The 22,176-nt window shown below is 39.0% G+C and overlaps 1 protein-coding gene across 4 annotated transcripts in view; it reads left to right on the top strand.

The window, feature by feature from the left end:
* Positions 1–22,176, top strand: part of MSRA (methionine sulfoxide reductase A) — a 277,959-nt gene that overhangs the window by 89,545 nt on the left and 166,238 nt on the right. For 3 of the 4 annotated variants that reach the window (XM_061461157.1, XM_061461160.1, XM_061461159.1), the window contains exon 2: positions 19,099–19,167. The exons of the other annotated variant lie outside the window; for it this stretch is intronic. In XM_061461157.1, the coding sequence (XP_061317141.1) occupies positions 19,099–19,167 (69 nt within the window). The remainder of the gene's footprint in view (positions 1–19,098; positions 19,168–22,176) is intronic. 4 annotated transcript variants of the gene reach the window in all.

The following is a 22,176-nucleotide window of genomic DNA, read 5'->3' as shown; positions in this document are numbered from 1 at the left end:
AAGACACATTAAAGTACTAAAACCATCATTATGTTTTGTCGTTTTATGAAGGGGAAAAATGTTTAAAAAATCCATATCCATCTTATCTACCAAAATCTGCTTTGTCTACCATGAAATCACGAACATTACCATGTATTACTCATAAAATTGTATGAGTAGTGACTGGCAAAATTATAAAGCAGGATTTCTCAGCGATTCTCTTTTGTTTCATGGTTTAATCAAGGAGGGAATACTGTGGGCAGCCACTGAAGTAGAAGATACACAGATATGGGACATTTCAGAAGCAGTAAGAGCTAATCAAACTCACTCAGAAAGGAAGATATGCAAAATAGGCAATATTCCCACATTTCTCATTCATTCCAACCTGTAAAATTATTGAATGTGAGTGAGTTGTAAAGGAGTGATAGTGGTTCCGTGAATTGTATGTCAGACCATAACCATGTAGCACAAGCCTAACCTGAGCTAAGGATGAGAGCTTGAGGTGATTTATATCTAACACAGCCATAATGGATAAATTCATTGCACCCCAATTTATTCCATTACAATGTAAGCCCAATGTCAGTTTCAGTGTATAACAGATCTGAAGGTTCAAATTCTGTTATTAAGATTGTTCAGAGCAAATGGAGACTGGAAAGGATTCTGTATTTCTAAAAGATGTACTTTAATAATTAGAGTTAATTAGTTAATAGAAAGAGGAGGAAATTTTTAGGAAATTGATTCTATATTCAGAGGAATGTGTTGTGCATTTGAGTAACATATACTTTATATTTCTTGGTTGGAAGAAAGGTTCAATTCATGTTAGGTAGGGAGAGTACATTTACTATTAATTCTGGAATTGTGTCTACTAACAGAATAAATACTGAGGTACAACTAATGCTGCCATAATAACACAGTCTGCCCTTACTGTGCTTGATGTGCTTGTTTTTTTCTTCACAGGGGTGACATTCTTTGGAAATACAAGATTCCCTAGAAAAATTATTTTGAAATTAGGTTTTACAGTGGGGATGACAAATCACTTCTTTGCAAATAGTGAGAAATGTTAAATGCATTTGGCAGAAATGCAGATGCTCACAGTATAGGTGTTGCTATCTGAGCTAGTCACTGCTGGCTTTGTAACAGTCAAGGTCTGATTTGAATATTTTAGATGACTGCTGTAGGATGTGATGAATCATGTTAGAATTACCAGCCTATATCACTACTTCTTTATTTGTTTGTATCTCTTGCTGTAATGCATTAAAATGTTCATTTTGATGATTTTCAGAATAAATTCTAGCTTTCAGCTGAAATTTGTTGGGATTTGTAGGGCTATTCATAGAAACTTCAGCATAAAGAAGCTAACCAGCATAAAGAAGATAACTTTAGCATAAAGGAGCCAAAAGCTTGCATTTTTTTTCATCCACAATCAAGAGAAAGACAGTGGGAGAGAGCTTCATTCAGAAGGTGGTTCAAAGCTGAAACCTAATTTTAGGTTATCAATTGCTCTCTTCAATGCCCTTTCTCCCCATTGATCATATAGAAGCAGTTAGTATGTTTAACGTTGGGGAATATATCACTTATGCCTGCCCAAATAATTGCCAGGCCCAGTTTCTGTCTTTTCACAGGGAGAAATCCTTTCTTAGTATCTCTCAAACAGGAGGGTGAACTTGCCATGCCTGCCTCCGGTCCGCCGAGCAGCAGCAGCATAGAGCAGGCTGTTTGTGCTCCCTCCTCCCTGGCTGCAGGGTGCTCTTTGCAGCCCACATACCTCCCCACAGAGCTGGGATCTTCCCCTCTTTGTTTCATCTTGTTCTTTGGGCATTTCAGGGAGCAGCCTGTTCCTTCTCGTGCTCTCTAGTCCATGGCAGATGCCTCTTATAATAAAGTCAGCTATGCTGATTATACTCCCAATTGCCCCGTAAGCATAAATTTTCTCAGGCTGAAAGCATGATACAGCAATGCCAGTAAAGAAATATTAGTGTTTTTGGTGGAGTTTAGAAGCAAACCTCTAGCTGTGCTGCTGTTGGACTTAGTAATAATACCCTCCTCAATCAGTATTTTGGTATATTCTACAGTTCTTTTTAATTTTAGTATTAACATAGGTTACCAATAATTAACTATATGGACAAAATCCATTAAACTTTTCTACAACTTTCCTGATGTATTGACATGTGTAATATCCTTTCTAATCAAGCCCTCTTTTTTTCCCTGTATAGCTTTGTCAGTCTACATCCTTCCTCATCCACTCTGCCTCCTTCCTTCATAGCTCTGAGACATGACCCCTGCTATTCTGTTTCTGGATTTCCTCTAAGGTTTCAGTACCAATTACATCTAACTGTTCCAGATTCGGTAGTTGTTTAATGGTGCATACAGTCTTTTTGTTCCACTGTCCTGTCTTTAGCCTGGCTTCATCTCCCACAAAAGTCAATGCTGGAGAGCCTACATGTAGGGTAGGTTGATTTCAGAAGTGAATAAAGCCTGATCAGCGAGGTAGAATCAAATTCACTTTGATTCCATTCCTTACAGCTGATCCACTTTCTCTGCTTTGTCTACAGCCTTGCTCAGGAGATTGCTCCAATGACAATCACTAGACAAACAAGTTTCTTTGTGCAAGTGTCTAACATAAGACTTTATGTTAGATGCTCTTATATAATGCTTTTTGAGGGTTTAAGTCCACTTCTTAGCCTGAGTGTGGCTTTGAGATAACAGTCATCTGGGAATGGTTAGAGGAATTTTAAAAATGGAACTTTAGTCCATCAGAGGCCAGGTTTCAAAGCAGAGATACTTAAAGATGCAGTGAATCTGATGTTAAGATGCCGTGTAGACAGCAAGCAAGGCTGCAACCAAGATAACAACAGTTCAGTGCCTAACCCTGTCCCCCTATGAGAACTGTGTGCATTATACTTAAGTTTTCTGAATGGCAAATCCATCTTCATTCATTTCAAATCCTCTTGCATCTCATCAATGACTGATGCACTTGAGAAGGTACAAAATGTGAACTGAAAGTTTGCTGTGAAGCACCTGTTCATGAATGAGCCTTTCACTGTGGATATGGGTTTGTAGAGGTCAGTGGCTAGTTTGGTGTTCAATGGTCACTAGTTTTAGTAAAGAAACATAGTTCGAGCCTAGGATCCTGGGGTTATTTATTTGACATAAAAGTGAAAAAAAAAGTGTGAAATATTTTATGATGTATTTCTAGATACTAAGAAATAGTATCAGCCTTAAACTGCAGTAGCTGTTCAAGACCAAGTTGTAGCAACTTTCTATAACTGGGGTAGCTACTTCCTGTTTCACTTTAAAAATTGTCCTTTTAGAATCCTTTTCCCATCCACTCCAGATGCAATGAAAGAAGCAATATCATTACAAGCCCTTTGCATAAAATATATTTATGGCTGAGGTACATTTCTGAAGCTTTGAGTGAGACGCATCCATCCTTTTAAAGAGGTAGTTAATTGATGACTGTTCTCTTTGAGGTGAGTTGACACTGGCTGGATGCCGGGTACACCCCCAAAGCCACTGCCCTCCTCAGCTGGACAAGGGAGAAAAAATATAATGAAAAGCTTATGGGTTGGGCTGCAGTTCTTCATGAACAACTCTAGCATGGGTCCCCTGTGGGGTCAGTAGTCTTGCCAGCAAACCTGCTCCAGCGTGGGGTCCTCTGTCCATGGGGCCAAAGGTCCTGCCAGTACCCAGCTCCAGTGTGGGCTTCCCATGGGGTTAAAGCCTCCTTCAGCATCCTCCTGCTTCGTGTGGGGTCCTCTCAGGCTGCAGGTGGATACCTGCTCCACCATGGACCTCCATGAGCTGCCTGGGGATATCTGCTCCATGGACCTCCATGGGCTGCACCACGGGCTGCAGGGGAATCTCTGCACCAGTGCCTGGAGCACCTCCTCCCCTCCTTCTGCACTGACCTGGGTGTCTGCAGAGCTGTTGCTCTGACATGTTCTCACTACTGTCTCCAGGTTTTGTTATTTCCTGGGTTTTGTTATTCCCCCCCCCCCTCCCCCAACCCCCGTCTTAAATACGATATCCCAGAGGTGCTGCTACCATCACTATGGGCTCAGTCCTGGCCAGTGATGGGTCTGTTTTGGAGCCAGCTGGCATTGGCTCCATGAGACACAGGGGAAGCTTCTGGCAGCTTCTCAGAAGCCACCCCTGTAGACCCCCCCACCAAAACCTCACCACATGAATCCAATACAGCGGTTTATAACTCTGTTCTTAGCTTTTTTTCCATCAGGTTATGAGCTTCCTTGAGTAGCAAAATCCCAATTCCCTTTCTTTGAAAAAGAAAAGCCAGTTGGATGAACCTTGGCATTACCTGATCCTGTATTTGCTGTGCCGATGGGGGTATTACCAGAAAAAGGCTGATGTTCACCTGAAACAGATTGCGAGGGGAGGCCTGGACCCGTCAAGCTTAGCTGAGCATTAGGTCTGGTCATTTATCACTGTCAGATGGATGGGGGGGGGGGGGAAGAAGCACTGGACCGTTCCTGCTCGTCGGCTGACTGACAGCTGACTGAAGCCTAATGCAACCTCCAGGCAGATAATCTGCCATCAAGGGGGAGCGTGTCAGAGAGAGATACTCTATCACAGGCTGCACGCTGCTTCTTGCTCAAAGCTACTGACATCTTCACAAGGCAAAAAGAAATGTCAGTTGTGCTTTAAGGGACTGCGGTCTATTGTAAAGCTTCGCTAAAACTGTGCTGTACCTCATTTCCCTGGCTTCGTGTAGATGCATTTTTTGAGAAGAACAGATTAATGGCGTAGTGGAGACATGCAGTCAGGCACAGAAATGGTAATATGATGACAATGTTCAGATGAGGAAAAGCACTGTTTGTTTCACCTGTCAATTTAATTCACAGGGCTGCAGGTATGCTGCAAAGCAGAGTAGTTATTTTAAAATAGCAAATCCCACCCTGCCAAGCATAGGCCTCTGAGTAAGCCTACATATTTAAGGAACGTCGTTTCAAAAATATCTTTTGAGGGAAAAATGAAATTAAAGCAAGGAAAATCTACTAAGTAAGGATTAATACTATTCCCTGCAGTGTTTTGTGTAACAAATAATTCCTTTAGATGCTAATTTACAGGAAGATAAGCTCCCAAACTGGTGTGAGACTATCCTATTTTCAAAAATTCTTGTTCTACCACCTGATGAAAAATCCTGCATCTTTAATTTTGTCAATCTTAAAACTTATTGTTTTTAATTTGCTATTATTTTTATTAACAGTATCTAATTTTGCTGTTTATTACAAATCATATGCATTAACTTAACTGTGGAACATTTTAATTGAGCACTGCTGGAGGTTTTCCAATAAATTAACATTACATACTTCAAACAGATGTCTGAATTAGACATTGTTATAAGACATTGTAATTAATAGAAGTATTACTCAAAATAAAATCTCAGGGCCTTAGAAAAATGAAATTGTAGGTGGTGGAGTGATGTCAAGTCATTAATAGAAAATGACTGTTGAATTCCCTCTATTGGGTTTTATCAGGCCAATAAGCACCCTTTTCTAAATAGCTGGATAGGGATTTGAACAGACACTTTGGTATAAGGGACATGGAACAGTGACGTGTTTTACCAGTGATATTGTGAAGTTCTTTAACCTGTCATTGTGTTATTTGTATAATATGTGTAATAATACCTTTCTGGGATGTTGTGAAGTTTCAATATCATGTGTCAGATTTTTTGGCATACAGAAATGACAATAGGACAGGTTGTTCTGGCTTGGATCTTCAAAATTAGTAATTTTGTTTTAATTGCTGTGGAGAACAAATACAAAGTTGGTATAAAACAGGACATTTATGGAAAGAGGAATCCTTTCTTCAACAAAGGAAGTTTCAATGAGTACACAGAGATACTTTCAGCAAAGTATCAACAAGTAGACAGAGAAAAGTATGAATATGACTTTTCGTTGGTATTGCTTCTCTAACTGAACGAAAGCAGTCTGGTTGAAATTAATTTGGCCCAGTATAGCTAACTTAATCTGAGCTAACCACTACAGAATCCTTCATATTAATTTGGGGAAAACAGTCACCTGTAGGATAAGATTGATCTCTTCTGTGTGTGGATGCTGAAAAGTAGATTAAATGCTCAATACTCATATTTTCCCCCATTAGTCCAGGTGCTTTGGGTGACCCAGCTTTTCTGGGTCAAGGTCTTCTATACTGTATTTCTGAAAAAAAAAACCAAAGAAATTGCATGTAGAGCAATCTCATCACCGCATGTTTCACTGCGATATTAAAATACTGTAGTATTAGTCAAAGAAGTCAACAGTGGAGAAGCAGTGTTTCTATATGAGTTGCTCTGCAGGAAAAAAAAATGTTTGATTTATGTCTCTGTGTATGTAATTAAGGGCTTGTAAAACCACTGCTCTACTATTTATCTACAGCTTCATGGCCAGCCATGAGTTTCAAAGGGATTTTCCCACTTTGAACATGTATGTAAATAACCAGCAAAAATTATCTTGAGTCTAATTTTTAGAAGCTATGAACATAAAAAAATCAATAACAGCTCATCAGTGTTAAGATACTCAGTTTCAATTGGCACAAGACTGAACTGCTCTCGGGCTAAGCCCTCAGAAAGTGAGCATCCTAAATCAAAAGTCATGTTTAGATGGTTATTTATATGGATATTAATGTGTGAAAGGAAATCATAAAAAGGCAACCTTCTCAAAAGCAGTTTGGGAGATTTTACCATGGGGTCTGCACTGTTTTCTGTACCTAGCTTTTCTTTGCATAGGCTAGCCTAGAATATGGCATTTATGTTGCTGATTCACAGGCAAGGAGATTTTGAGCCAAGCAGTGCCAGAAACCACACCAACAGAGGTGATATCCCCAGCAGCAGTCTCTGTTAGAGAAGCTGAGGGCATGTGTGTTTCCAGAGTCTGGCTATTATAAGAGTTTATTTCTCCTGTGAATCTTCTCCCCTTCCCTCAGGCCATGGTCCCTGACCTTTTTGACAGTTGTTTTTTTTTTTTTCCCATTTCTGCCTGAAGAAAGATGAGGGTGCAAGCTCTTCTTCCACAATAAGAAACCAGTAGTATTCCTGGAGCTACTTTGCATCTCTCTGTGCTTCATCGCAGAATTTCTGCCTAGAGCTTTGTGCTAGTTTTCATTTTTCATGGTGTACACATGATGTCCCAGTTGAGTATCCAGTGCATGTTTTATTCATGTGCTTTACACCCCTTCTTTGAGATCATTAATAAAGCCACTAAATAAACCCAGGTTTAACAATCCTCTTTGCCACACCCCACTGGACATCTCCTCCCAACTCGGTGACGCTATGTTTATCATTGTCCTTTGTTCGGATCTCTTGGTTTCCCAGCCTGATAGTATTCTTACCCAAGCTCGTTTGGATAATGGTTTCAGGTGGGGTTTTGAATGGCATTGTCTCCAATTCTGAAATAGAGTCCAGTTTTATTTTTATCAGTGTCATTCAGTTCTCCAACTAACAACCCGATGCTGCTGACACTGCCTGAAAAACAGTAATGGCAGAAGCTGCATGAGTAGTTTGTGTTATGTGGATAACTCAATACCACACACTGCTCCAGGTTTAGGGCTTTTTTGCATGATGATACAGAACTGACAGAGAGCTGAAATCTCTGCAGGTCAGCATACCCAACTGAACATTCCCTACAAGCAGACTAACTACTGTCAGGCTTTTCATGTATATTTTCATAGCTAGAGGAAGTTTAAGGAGGAGATAAAGAGGTAGCTCTGGTTTTATCCCTCCTGAATATAAGGGGAAGTACTACAGAAATGATGAGGAAATTTGTTAAGAAGTATAAGGAGTGATGGCTGGCATCTCTGAGGGATTAGAGATGGAACATGACATTCAGCTGGTGCATGGAAGAGGAGTGGCAGTGTAGGCTCAGTTTGGAGAGCCTCAAAAGCAGGCAAGCAATTCCTGCTTGGTGCAATAGAGAAGCAATTTGAAAAGGAGAGTGACATTGTCAAACTGATGGACTAGAACAGTGTTCTTTGCAGCAATTTTCTTAGGGAATTTTAGTGCTCCAGGGAGCCTTTCTCAAGTCCCAAGGAAGGCATATTTTAGCAATCAAGGTGGGAGATAATGAGGACCTAAACTAAAGGTTTATATATACATGTAGATAGCGGGGCCACATTGTAGAGTTATTAGGAAGATAAAATCTTCACTATTTGAACACTGCGTATCATCTTAGAAGGAGCAATTATATTTGTATTTCTTGTTTAATTTTAAACTTTTGAGTCTCAGTGTTCTCCATCTTTTAATCTCCTAACAGGCAGGTTAAAAAGCCTAGGTTTGAAAAATGAGATTTTCATGTTATGTCATAACTCCATGAGTTGGGTTTCTGGGAAGTGAAATGATGTGACAATCCCAAAAATACTACAAGAGTTGACTACCATGTGTATCTAATATGTTTCTGTCTATGTTACCTGTCTAAGCTGGGTGAACATTGTATTGATTAGTGGTCTATTACTGCAGCACAGTGATAAAACTGCTTGTGAGGTAGACTTCCTTCCAGCAACCACTCTAGGTAGGATTGTTACAGAAGCATAGAATCTTTTAGGCTGGTGTTGTTATTTTCCTCTGCTCTTGTGTGCTTTCCTACCTTGATCATATGTTTTACTGTTACCATTTGTCCTGGTTCACAACCCATAATCTCTGCTGGTGTCAAGGCCCTATTTTAATAAATATGTGTGTACACACAGGTACATGTAATGCTCCCGCTGAACAGATCATAAATATCAATGATATTACTGCAGGTGATATAGGTGGAATTTATCTGTGGTTGTCACTAGTTTCCCTATAATCAGTGCTCAGAAATTGACATTTTTAAATATGATTCATATTATTCTGAAGAAAACATCCAAAATGTGTGAGATGAATCACCATAGAAGTGGCTGGTTCTTTTGAGAGTACAGAAGGATCCAAGGCTGAATACTCAGATGTAAATACCAATTGTAGATGACTAAAGCCAGTGGCGTGAATCCCAATTTAAGCATATTTAATTTAATTTCCATGTGTCTACTCCAAAACTCAATAGATAAACACCTGGCCTATAGAATCAGAAAATATATCAAGCAGCACACATGGGTACAGTCAGGTTGTGAGCACTCTTATGTATCTAGGTCTCATGTACTCTCTGTATGTGGAAGTCACATAGTCATAGAATTGTAAAATCATTTAGACTGCAAAAGACCTGCAAGATAATCGAGTACAACCATTAACCGAGCACTTCCAAGCCCACCACTAAACTGGGTGTCCAGGTACCACCTATACATGCCTCTTAAGTACATCCATGGATGGGTGACTCCACCACCGCCCTCGGCAGCCTGTTCCAGCGCTTGACATCCCTTTCCATGAATAAATGTCTCCTAACATCTAATCTAAACATCCCCTGGCACAACTTCAGGCCGTTTCCTCTTGTCCTATCACTTGTTACTTGGGAGAAGAGACTGACCGCACCTCCCTACAACCTGTAGCAGTTGAAAATGATTAACATCTCCCCTGGACCTCCTTTTCTTCAGGCTAAACAGCCCCTGTTCCTTCAACCACTCAGTGGTACATGGCTTTGTGTCCTTGAAAGCAGTAAGTCTGTTATTGTAGCTTCTAGGATACTTTCCTTTTATTATACATTTAATATATCCCTGATCCTCATATTTTACTCCCACCCCCCACCATTCTTTAGCCTGTTTTTCCTTTTGCATATGCAGTCTCCTCTGACTTTGCAGCCTGTATGTTCATGCTGCACAGCCTTTTTCCCTTGTGGTCTGTAGCTGTGAGACAAGCTGCTGCCTATCAGCACAGTCACACAGACACAGGCACAGCTGTTTAGCCACTAATCTGCAAACCATGGTAGATTGGAATTTTCAAAGTAGCTATTTCTCCTCCTCTGCATCTCCATTGCCTTCTTCTAAGAAATGACTTCATTTTCCTTTTCAGTAACCGATTTTCCTGTCATTCCTGTTGGTACATTTCCCAGTAAAAACTGCAGAAGAATATCAGTGAGCGATAATCTCGCCTTTGTTCATTAAACAGAACCTATGTTTTTTGAGGATTCCATGTGTTTTGGAGTCTGAACTGACACACTGTGCTAGGACGCATCACATTTTGCAGCATCAATCAGTTTCTGTGTTGTAATCTGTTTGATAGAATGGATGCAGCAGAACACACTGTGTCACTTTGTGAGACATCATCTCCAGAATACATTACAAAACTGTTTTCAGCTACCACTCTTTCCTGACCTATTTTAGTAAGTGAAGCTATTTATTTTTTCCACAAAATTTGTAATTAATGTTTTCCATGGAATGATACCATGCTTTGTTAATAATAGCTGGGAACCACCATGTGAGAACAATAACACAATACTACAAATAGTTGTAGGCAGTACATTACCATTACGTAGTTGACCTCTCTTTTTAATTCATAATGAGTTGACAGCTGATCTCTAATCACTGATGGAGGATGGAAGTAGAGGAATGGGAGGTGAAAGAGACCCAATAGATCACATACACCATCTCTCTGCCAATGCAGAGAACCAAAATAACACGTCAGAGTTGGAAACAGAAATGGCTGGGTTCAGGGAGCAATGTACCTTTGCTGAAAATATCCTTTGGGAGACAAAGGGATTTGAAACGTAACACTTTGGATTTCATCTGATACAACATTAGATTTGCTTATTACACAGGAGCTTGCAGAACTGACAGTTTTGCTCATTGAACTAGACCTGAAAATCATAGAATCATGGAATAGTTAGGGTTGGAAAGGACCTTAAGATCAAGTTCCAAACCCCCTGCCACGGGCAGGGACACCTCACACTAAACCGTGTCACCCAAGGCTCTGTCCAACCTGGCCTTGAACACCGCCAGGGATGGAGCATTCACACCTTCCTTGGGCAGCCCATTCTAGTGCCTCACCACCCTAACAGAAAATAATTTCCTCCTTATATCCAATCTAAACATCCCCTGTTTAAGTTTTAGCCCTTATCCTGTCACTACAGTCCCTAATGAGTAGTCCATCCCCAGCATCCCTATAGGCCCCCTTCAGATACTGGAAGGCTGCTATGAGGTCTCCACGCAGCCTTCTCTTCTCCAGGCTGAACAGCCCCGACTTCCTCAGCCTGTCTTCATACGGGAGGTGCTCCAGTCCCCTGATCATCCTCATGGCCCTTCTCTGGACTTGTTCCACAGTTCCATGTCCTTTTTATGTTGAGGACACCAGAACTGCACACAATACTTCAAGTGAGGATTAAATAAAGAAGAGCTTCTATTTCATCAACAGCTATTAAGAATTTATGGACAAAATTCTGCCATAAATTGCACATCTAATACTACTATTAGCTTCCCAGAGGCCTGAAGTAGAGCAGCCCTCACCCTCTAAGAGCATGCCCTGGTGAAGCTATGCTTTCATGGGTTTTTCCATTGAGTAGCTTTTTGAAATCCTAAAAATGATGATGAGAGACTCCACTTCCAGGGACAGGGATGAACGGTTGGGTTTAGACAGTTCAGGTTGGAAACAAGGGGATTTAGATAATTGGGTAATACCTATTCCTTTGGCAGCACTACCTGCAAACTTCCTCCCCTCTGTCCTTCCCAGATCATTGTGCAAACATCTCAAAAGCATTTTTTATGATCCAGGAGATCTTGGGAAAAAAGACAGATGTTAATAAGGGGAAAGATTTCCCCTCTCTTTGAAGAAGTAAGGATCTGTTTCAACAGTAATGACTGGAACAATCCTATCCTTGTACAGTTTCTAAAATCTTTATATATAACATAATTTGACTCATGCATAACTCCTTTGCAAGGGGGTCCAATGTAAACCTCTTGATTCAATGAGAGGGTCCCCCATACCCTTTTGACGTTCAGTGAATCATTTTAGCTTGATTCCACTTTGATTTTCCTTTATATATTCCATTAGACATGAGCTATTGACCAAGTTGGAGACTAAGACTAGATCCAGCCACACCTGTGTTCCATCAGGAGTTTAGAAAGCAAGGGGGTGTATTCTGAACCTCGTGACTCAATGAGAGGGTCTCCCTTACCCTTTGTGCTTTCTGTCACTCTATCAATCATCTTTAGCTCAATTTTACCTCTATTTTCCTTTATATGCTTCATCCATGTAATAAATAACAGCATGAACCTTGCCATTGAATTCTGTTAAGTTGTACCTTTATAGATCATATTAAAACTACTCTTGCTAATACCTTTGACAGTCATTTTTCAAGTGACCCTAAAGCACTCATATAACAACAGGCATACACATCAGATACCGTATTAGACAACTATTTCTTTTTTTTTTAAGGAAATATCTTCTGGGCTATAAAATAGGTAAATGGTGAAAAGTTTTGCATTTATGCTTTTGTCTGAAAGATCTGTCAGGCTTACTCTTAGAATAACTGACAAAGCAAGCCAAATAACTGTTTTGATCAAACTATCAGTCATGCCTACTGAGAATGATAGGACAAAAAAGGAAAGGTTCTGGCTCTGTGACAGTTAGGCTTTCAAACCAGAATTTAGTCAGATTGAGCTAAAATTGGATGAATCAATTGTTAAAAGATTTATCAGAGATTTAGCAATTACAAAAAAAAATTATAATGGTTACTGTTAAAAATTTAAGAGGGGTAGAGTGAAAATAAAATGAAACCTTCTTAGATTTAAAAAGTCAAGCCTCAAGGTTTGTATTTAGGTATATAAATGATTGGCCTCCTTTTCAAAAGTACTGGCCAGTTGTGGCTTTTGGTGAAGTTAATAGAAATTCTGTAAGCCCAGAAGTTTTCAGAATCAGGTAATTTTCTCAGGTGCCTCATTTTAGGTACAAGTGCAATAAAGCCCCATACTGAAATGGAGCCCTGTTTTGAGGATATTGAGGAAGTTTTTTACTTGGAAATGTGAATAATACAGTTTTTACTGTCTTTTAATTCCACAGGCCATGTAGCCTGTTCATACATATTATAGTAATGTTGGTTCACTGATAATCAATTAAGTGCTACTTGTAGACTTCAGTGGAGTAGCATAAGACTTCAATAGAGTACTGTAGAGGATATCATTATTTGGAAAAACGAACAGGTATTTGGTTCATCCTCTGTTGACAGGTACTGCTTAAATTAAATGGTTAAATTAAAAAGAAAATACTTGTTTGGAAAATACTGGTAAGTAAGGCTGATTTTGCTTCCTTTGAGCTGAGTTTTCATGAGTCACCTGTATTGAACTTTTACTCAAGGGCAGTGAAGTCCTTATTTTTGCTATTTAATCTTCTTTAGCTTAGGATTTCCTCTCTTTGATGGCACATACAGACCTTTTACTCATTACATGTTAAATGGTAACCCTGCACTGCCAAACTTATACCAATTTTTTTCTAAATGTCACGGTCTTTCACTGGGAATACAATGAGATAATTTCTTGTTTACAGGACAGAAAAGAAACCCACTGGCCTTCAATTATGTACTGTATATTGATGGTGCACAGCAGTAAAAAGTGTTATATGAAAAAACAGTGGGGGATGATCAGGCCTGATAGCCCCTGTATCTCACAGTGGGTTACCAATCATGCCATGAGGAGCTTTCACTGAATGTCTTACTTCTCACAAGGCACTTCACTTGTCTTGTGCTGCAGGTTAAATTTGTTGCTACATTGGTTTCCCCGCTACTGATAATTCTATCTTCTCCTAAAGTAGTAAACTTCCTCGGCCATCACAGGAGCAATGAACCTGATGTCTTCACATGGTCGCATTCATTCTACTGTGGTCTTTCTGGGGCGTGCTAACTCCAACACTGAAGTTAAATTTGGGCATTCACCGAATTTTTAAATTACAGAACATAGCAGCTGTGGGTTACAGTGAAATGCCATCAGTCTGTCTTCATGTTATGAGTTTTCAAATAGTGTCTGTCATCCTAGTTTTCATTATTTTGCTTTAGAGAGGTGGAGTTGTGACTGTGGATGACATGCTCCTCTCACAGCCAAAATTTAGGAAGCATTTAAATAACTTGCTTATTCAATGCTGAACATTTTCTTCACCCCTCTTTATTTAGATGAAAGCAGTCTTTTTCATGCAGCCCTGGCTCTAAGTTTTATGCCCTTTATTGCCTCCAAAGCTTTGTTAACGTATTATATAAATATATTATTTAAATATTTTATAAATATAATGTAAATATTATATGCACATGCCATACACAGCTAACACTTTGCAAAGTGAGCTGTGCTTTTCTGTTTCTTTGGTGCCCATCTTGCAACTCTTATGATATATATTATGACTTATATGCCATGTTTGGAAATAATAATTACCAAGTTATTTTTAGAACTGTTTACAAAATTCTTATATCCCCATACGTGCTTTCTCTGTTATCTGTATGGTATTTCCAGGCTCTCAGTGTTCTAGCTACATAGACAGTTGTTTGCTGTAACCAGAGGAGAAAAAACCTCCACCAGGGTGGTGTGATGGAAAATGTAGGAAAAGGAGTCTGAGCAAAACATAAAGGAGAAGGGAGTCATTCAGGCAGTAGCTGATTTGCTTTAGAAATTTCCTCCCTCACCTCATCATCCCTCTTCCTCCTCCTTTCCCCATGTACCCATCATGTTTGTGCTGGTACGAGATGGAGTAGGCTCATGCTAATCAGTTAATCAGCTATTTTCAATTCAATTCCTGTCTGTGCTTACCACAGAAAATTAACAGTCCTTGTGTATAAATATGACCCCTACTCCTGGATTAATTTGATTATGTGAGAATCTCAGTTTTCATTTAAAAATAATAACTTTCTGGCTGCTCTGATAAAACAAGTTTGGATATGTAGTCTAAATATTCCCTAATGGTTTCAAAATCAAAAGATAAATATGAAGAACATATGAATCTCTTTATAATAAAAAATAAATATCCTCAAATCTTTACTCTGATTGCTTGAGATTGAATATTTTGAGACCAGAACATTTCCGATTTTGAGTCAGTGCTGGATCAGCATTCTCTGAAAGCCAAATCTTTCTTAAGCAGCTTAATTTGGGTCCACAAATAGAGAACTCATGTTCATTAATGACTGTGGGTATCTTAACCTAGAGTTTCCCTTGGATATCGTCACTTACGCAAAATGCCTTGTGTTGGCTTGCTGTTGCTGATTTCATTGTGGTACAACTTCCATTTCATCTGTTCTACTGTGAGAGAGGATTTTGCCTATGAGTGACTGGCTGCTCTACATTAGAGCAGTGCTTTGATTTCACACATGTAAAAAAGAAGCACAAACCTCAGCCTCTAATCATTGCAAGTTTTATTCTCTTAAAGGTCTGATATGTGCTATAACTTTTGTAGCAATGGCTTTATTAGGAATCTAGCTTAATGGCAGTGAATTTTTATTTAACTGAACTTTACATTTCTTCTGGCCTTATGGCCCAGGGAACAGCAAATCTGCTTAGGACCAAAGTCAGGCTAGTTTGAAAGGAAGTATTTTTTATAAAACTTCCTCATTGGAACATCTTCTGTTAAATTTATCTATTACAGGTGCGATACCACTGACATACATAGAACTGTGAGGATAAATGAAGTGTATGCTAATAAATTAAAATGTGCCAGAGAACAGGTCCAGGCACTGGAAGTTGATTGTCCGTGTGGGTAAATTGCTAGCAGGATTGCTAACAGGATCTAACAGGATTGCTAACAGGATCTAACAGGATTTCATAGGTTAATTAACACTCTCAAATAGTTTCTAGATATGACTTGTTTATTTTAATAGTTTACTAGTGCAGAAACAGCCTAATCCACGTGTGGACAGAACTTGAAGTTAGAGAATCTTTAGCAAAGGGCAATTGTAGCACTATGTTAAAAACTGTTGAGGGATAAGCTGCAGAGACTGAATAATCTGAAGAAAAACTGAGGACCTGTTTAGCAACTTCTGATTATCTTCCCGTACATTATGCTGTTTCACAGATACAGAGGATCTGTGAAGGATTATTTCTATAAAAAACCCAAAGAATCTAAGGAGGGCAGGCTAGGCACTGCACCCGTCTAAAGCAGACTTTGCCTGAAGCTAAAGTTGAATGTTAAGACCTCTAGGATATGTGCTGCTTTCAGCGCATGCTAGTTCTGTTCAGCAGGGAGCAAAGTATGTTGCAGATATCTCTCAGGCTTAGTTTGAAAAATGGTAGAGAGTTTTTGCAGTTGAGGATGGAGCAACTTTCGGCAGTTTTCACAAGAAGTCCCCTGTTGTTTGTTTGTGAATTAACATTCCTGAAAATGCTGCCAGCTTGAATATCAGTAAAACAGACATAAAAAAATCATTCCTTACCAATTGGCTTCCTGTTGAAACCTTGAGGATCAAGAAGGTTAAGAAAATGCATAAAGACATCCATGTCCTCCCAGTTTCCAAATGGCTGAATAGTGTTGTAGTATACTGAAGGATGAACCTTGTCAAAAATGTTGCTTTCACCATTAGGAAGCTGAAGTTAATTTCTCATAGTTCTTTTATCAGTGTTCCCTGATAATCTTTGCATGCCTCTGTAACATGAGGTTATATATTATTTTTTGTAAGTCCTTGTCTCTGAAATGATGATGATCTTGGAAGAGTAATTTGTTACTTCTGTTGGCAAGTTACAGGGAAAGTCCTCCTAATTTTTTTCTTCTGGGGCTACTCAATCCAATTAGTCTGTGAGAATTAAAGCTTATGATTTCACAAGACAAACTGTTCTCTAAAAAGCCCCAAAGTGCAGTGTTCTTTGAACATTGCCGTTGTTTAGACACTGTTTATACTTCTGTGCTGATACTTTTGTCTCAAGGTTGAATGTAAGTTTTGTGAAAGTCCTTTTTTTTGCTGTTTAGTGTATTTAGGCAAGGTGCAGGGAATACTAGAAAAATGGTAAAACAAAGTACATATGACAAGAAAATGCATTATCTGGCTGTGATCTTCAAAACAAAAGTATAAAGACATTGGAAGACAACTTGAGAACTCTGAAAATATTACTTTCATTCAAGCCTGTCTTACTTCTAAAAGTTTAATTTTAATATATTGAAAGCCTCACCATTTGAAATGATAACTATTTCATACATCATGTATGTCATTCACTCTTTAAATGAAGGCAGCTATCTGGAATAGGGCAGAGTTAGTTGATTTGATCTTGCATGATGTTTCATAATTTTTCTGACTGTTCACTCATCTCGGATGGCTGTAGATCATGTTAGTAATACAAGCTATAGCTAATGAGGTTAAAACCTTGTATGGCACTGGTCATAGTACTCCCACTCTGGAACCTCCCAACAATTTCCTTCCTAAAACCCCTCTCTTGGCTTGTGAGGTGTGAACATTCAATCCTCCCAAATGCAAACGATTGACTCCATGGCACTTCCTGCTCCAGTGGCAGATAACCCTGATTTTCCTTTCTCATTGACTGTTGATAAATGTTTGATGCCAGCTGGGATTAGTACTGTGCTATGCCTCCCTGCTAATGAAAAATATTGCTTTCAGAGAACTCACAAGGCAGTCCCATGTTCTTAATTTGACCTGGTTTATTCCTCACCAGTTTCTGTTCAACAGGAAATAAAATAATGCACATGCTGAGAAAACCTCTTGGTTTTCTCCCTGGAAAGTATTTTGTGTACAGAAACCTGTATTTTAATTTCAGGCAATTTTCTTTCTGCTATTGTTGAAATAAATCTTAGTGATCAAGCAATGAATGCGGTCATGCTAGTGGAAAGGATTGGAAATATTCTGTTGTACATATGTGTATTTTATTTGGAGGTTGTAGAGCTCTTTTCCAGGTTATAAATTCAACCCTTTGAGGTTATATGCACAACCCTGATTATACAGTAGTGATAAGCCTATATTATTACATTTTCCTTATGCTGAGGAAAGTACACTGGGATGAAAAAGAAGTGCATTAGGATGTGAAGAATGTATTGTTTAGTTTGGAAACTGAGCAGCTTCTAGTCCTTGGGAGCCATCTTGTCATGGAAGGAGTAAACCCAGGCTTCTACTACTTTACTGGATAGAAATAATCCTTATGAGCACCAGCGATGCCAGAATATTGCATTTCCCTGTAAGCTTTGAATTCCTTAAGGCTGAAAGTCTCATTCTTGATTTGGATTTTGTGCAATGCTTTGCATAGGTGTTCTGTCTTATGTCCTCCTGTATACTTGTGTGAGGATATATAACTTAGTCTTAAGCCTCAGCTCATGATCCTGTAGCTCATCCATTTGCTTTGGCAGGCCAGATTTCCCAGATCCCAGCTGCTCCGTAGAAAAGATGGTATTTCACCTGTGAGTAGGTAGCCATGGTGGTGGAAAAGGACTGTTTACTACAGTAAACTTCAAATGGGCCAACTTTTCAATTTCCATTAAAATAGTGGGTGATATTTTGCTAATTTTGTGTCATGCCTCAAATTTTCAAAGAAAAATGGAAGAAATCTGTCCAAAACATAGAGGAAGTGTCCTCTGGGGAAAACATCTCCATTGCAGAGACCTGGTGGAAGATGGAAGGTGCTGGGGCCGCTGACTCCAAGTCACTGAGGGCTATTGCAGGATGGGTTTTGTTTTGCATTTTGTGCACCTCTCCCCTTCTTCATTAAACATTGGTTAATGGAAGAGCAGTTATGTTTGTTCTGTTACTGTTGTTTCCAATGGCGACAGTTATTTAACAGTTTTAAAACAGCCTGAGGAGTGACGGCTGTAAAGGACAAACTGTCATGAGCGGGTATGGCATTACAGTGTGTTGGTAAAATGTTCATTTTAGCGAACAGATTGCTGGTTGTATTGGGTGTAAATGTCCAGGTTTTGGTAGTGGGAGGGTTGCAGGGGTGTCCTCTTTGAGGAGGAAACCGGGGTTGCCCTGTGTCAGGCCCAACTGGATCAGCCAGTTCTGGCAAAATGTATGTAATAAAGGGCAAAACATGGCACAGCAGTGAGGAATGGGGAAAAAAATGTGAGACACAGCCTATAAGCCTGAAGATCAGCCAGGAAGGTGAGCTAGGGAAAATGGGAGTGGGGGAGTAAGGTGTTGTTGTGTGTGTTTCTCACTATCCACTATTCACACTATAGTGAATTGTACAGGTCGGCTTTCAAAAATCTGACTTCAGGTTTCAGTAGAACCGTAAGAAAAAAAACCTGTTGGTTTATGCAAAGCGTATATTCTGTTACATTTTTACTTTTTTTTTTCCCCTTTCTAGATAAACATCATGTCAATGGAAACAGAACGGTAGAACCTTTCCCAGAGGGAACACAGATGGCTTTATTTGGTAAGACATCAGTTTTAAAATAAAAGCTCTAAGCTGTATAATGTTACTGCCTGCCAAATTTCTTAATTTCAGCCCGAGTCCTGAGAGTTTTAGATTCTGGGCTGCTATTGCCGTTTTCTAATGACTACAAGGTGATTGAGAGGTCCGTCCCCCAAAAAAGGTATACTAAAAGTATTTTCTTAATTAAACAAACAGAAGTTTTGAACCCATATTTTGTTCCATAAAAATTCCCAAATTGTGTGATAATTCCAGTAAGATCATTTATTACTCCAAAAACTATCTTATCAATTGATGACTGCAAAGAAACATAGCTTTTGTATGTAGCAAAAAAGGAGAAAGGGTTTGTGGATGACACTGTTCAGTTGCGGTCATGATTTCTTCAAGTTCTCTTCAGAGTTCCTCTAATCCACTATTGTCTTTCTGCCAGTATCCCCTTGTCTGTGGGTTTTCGGAACATAAAAGAATTCTTGGAGGTGTGGAATAAGAGATTGTTTGATAAATTTTTTTTGCAGCTAATAGAAAATGATTGTATGTTGCTTTTTAGGTTTTAAGGTCAAGATGTATTTAGAGATTCTTCTTGGAATTTCTTAGAGCAGGCAGGGTCAGAGAGTTCTGGTACAATCTCAAGTTGATGAAGTCTTCACTGTTTAAAATCTTGTAAAGGTCCTCCTTTATTTCCTGTGGGATGGTCAGATCAGTTTTCCAGTGCTTGTGGTGGGTATTGGTGTGAGTGCTTCTACTGGTTATCTCACAGTTAACCGGACATGATTTCTAAAATTTCATAGAAAGGAATATCCTACCTATGGAATTTTATTGGAAGAGCACAAAATCATATTAAGCAGCCTACTTTGAATAATTCCTGAGCAACTCTATTATATTCATATCAAGCTTGGTAACTTTAATAATTTTTAAATTGCCCTAGGTTTTCCACAAGACTGTGATTGCAAATGTTGGGCTAGGTGGTGAAAACTCATGCTGCTGCCATCTGTGCTGTGAATAAATGGAAAACGTACATGTTCTTAGGTTTACTATTAGACCTGAAATATAATAGTATACAAACATGACTCTGATGATAATTGTTGTCGTTTGTTGGCATTGGCATCACATGCTGATATGTGATATGGAAAAATGGAGCTACCTGTTGCTACCTCCAGGGGGGCAGCATTTGCTGGCCCTGTGTGGATGGGAATGAAAGGAAGCACTCAAAGAAGAAAACAATTATCTGTTAGTAATTCTTCTTCTCAGACTGTTACTCATCCTATCGTTGTATACTCCTGTTAACAGCAAGTTCTTTGTATTTTAGGACTCTGTAAGGTAGGGGGAAGAAACTTGAGCTAGTCTGAGCTAGTAGACTTTCTGCCTTCGCTTTAGCAAGACAGGGCTTCTCACCCTTCTTCACCAGAAACACCCCCTAATCTTTTAATTGGGCTTGCACAGGGACAAGTCTCGAAGAGCTGTAGTTACTAAGAAGTAATCCCTCTTCCTTTAAAAGATCTACAAAAGCTAAAAGATGGTAAATAACCATATGGTTTTGTAGATATAGCCTACTTGCTGTGATTTTTTTCTACTGCTTGGATAGTTTTAGATTCACCACTAAAACTAACACTATGAAACATAATGTGGGGTTGTAAACACTAATCCTTTTACCTGCTCGCAAAATACAGTTAGATTGCATTACATAGCCCCATCTTCTGCAAAACATCCTTTGAGATGCTTTTACTGATGCTGCATTATTTGCTTTATGATAGGACTTTTTTGTTTTGATCAAGTACAGGTGAATGCACATGGGTCGTTTTTCTTGCAGGTTTCCCATTTATAACAGAAGCTCATAGTTTTCAAAAGACTGTTAAAATGATCTTGAGATTCTCCAGTTGTCTGTTAAGGATCATTCAGCTGCCTAATACACACCTATTGTTCATTAGAATAAAGAAATGCACCCTTGTTTCTACAGTGGTGAAGAAGCTGGATTTCAAGGGTGGGGGTGACTCTTTAATGGGAATCTTTTAATGCTAACCACCCACTGACCTCTTAATGAAGTTTCCAGCTAATATTGAAGCATTAAGAGTATGGGAGGTACACGAGCACCACTCACAGCCTCACTAGAGACTCAGTTGCTCTATCAAGGATCACTGCGTCCCTTGAAGTAAAGAGAGGGGTGTGTTCCCTAGTTAGGTGACTGAAACTGATGAAACTCTAGATGTTATATGTTTAGGGCTTGTAAAGTAGAAACTCTACAATAAATGCCTGCTTTTATAGCTTTCTTGTAATTTTTGTGGCCATAGATATTTTCAGTCACAAGTACTTTGCCTGTAGTGACTGATTTTGACCAAAAACCGAACCGAAAGTCAAAACCTAAACAAACATTAGGGGGTTGATAATGATTTGAAAAGAAGCAATTTAAGGATTAATATCAGCTTTTGGATAGAGGTGTAAAAAAGGAAAAGAATTGCTTCAAAGCTGCAGAACATATACATCATTCAGTAAACTAATATATCCATCAGTGCTGTTGTAATTCCTTGCATATTTAAAGCACATTTAAACACACTGCTGTATTTTGCTAAGAGATATTTCTGGTCAGTATTTAATACTTTTAAATGCATATTTTTCTTATCGAGTACTGCTATTGGAAGACTCCCAGAGCAGCTATAAATTCACTCTGCTTTATATGCTATCTTGTTTCTCTAAGAGGAAGTGTTGTGTGTATGGTGTGTTCATAGAAGGGCTCTTACTTACCTATAGTAAAATCTGGCAGTAGTTCAGATACGTAATTATAACACTTTTTAAATACAGGACTAAATTGTGTTGTATTTGCCTGAGATATACTGGCCAGTAATGGGATAATTGGTTCCTTTTTGTAAACAAAATATAGATAGAAGTAGTATGTTAAGTAACTGGTAAGATCTAAGTACAGACATTTCTGAGTTGGCAGTTTTGCTCTGCACTTGCTAGACGGCAGCATGTTCTCTATAGTAACTCTATAGAGACATACTATTGTTGTACTTTGAGTGA

Source organism: Pezoporus flaviventris, unplaced genomic scaffold (genome assembly GCF_033815535.1).
Source record: "Pezoporus flaviventris isolate CSIRO_AGI_PZ_B2104156 unplaced genomic scaffold, CSIRO_AGI_Pfla_v1 ptg000031l, whole genome shotgun sequence".
In the NCBI taxonomy this organism is placed as follows: Eukaryota; Metazoa; Chordata; class Aves; order Psittaciformes; family Psittacidae; genus Pezoporus; species Pezoporus flaviventris.
The sequence above is the reverse complement of the archived record's forward strand: the minus strand, read 5'-3'. Positions and strand labels throughout refer to the sequence as shown.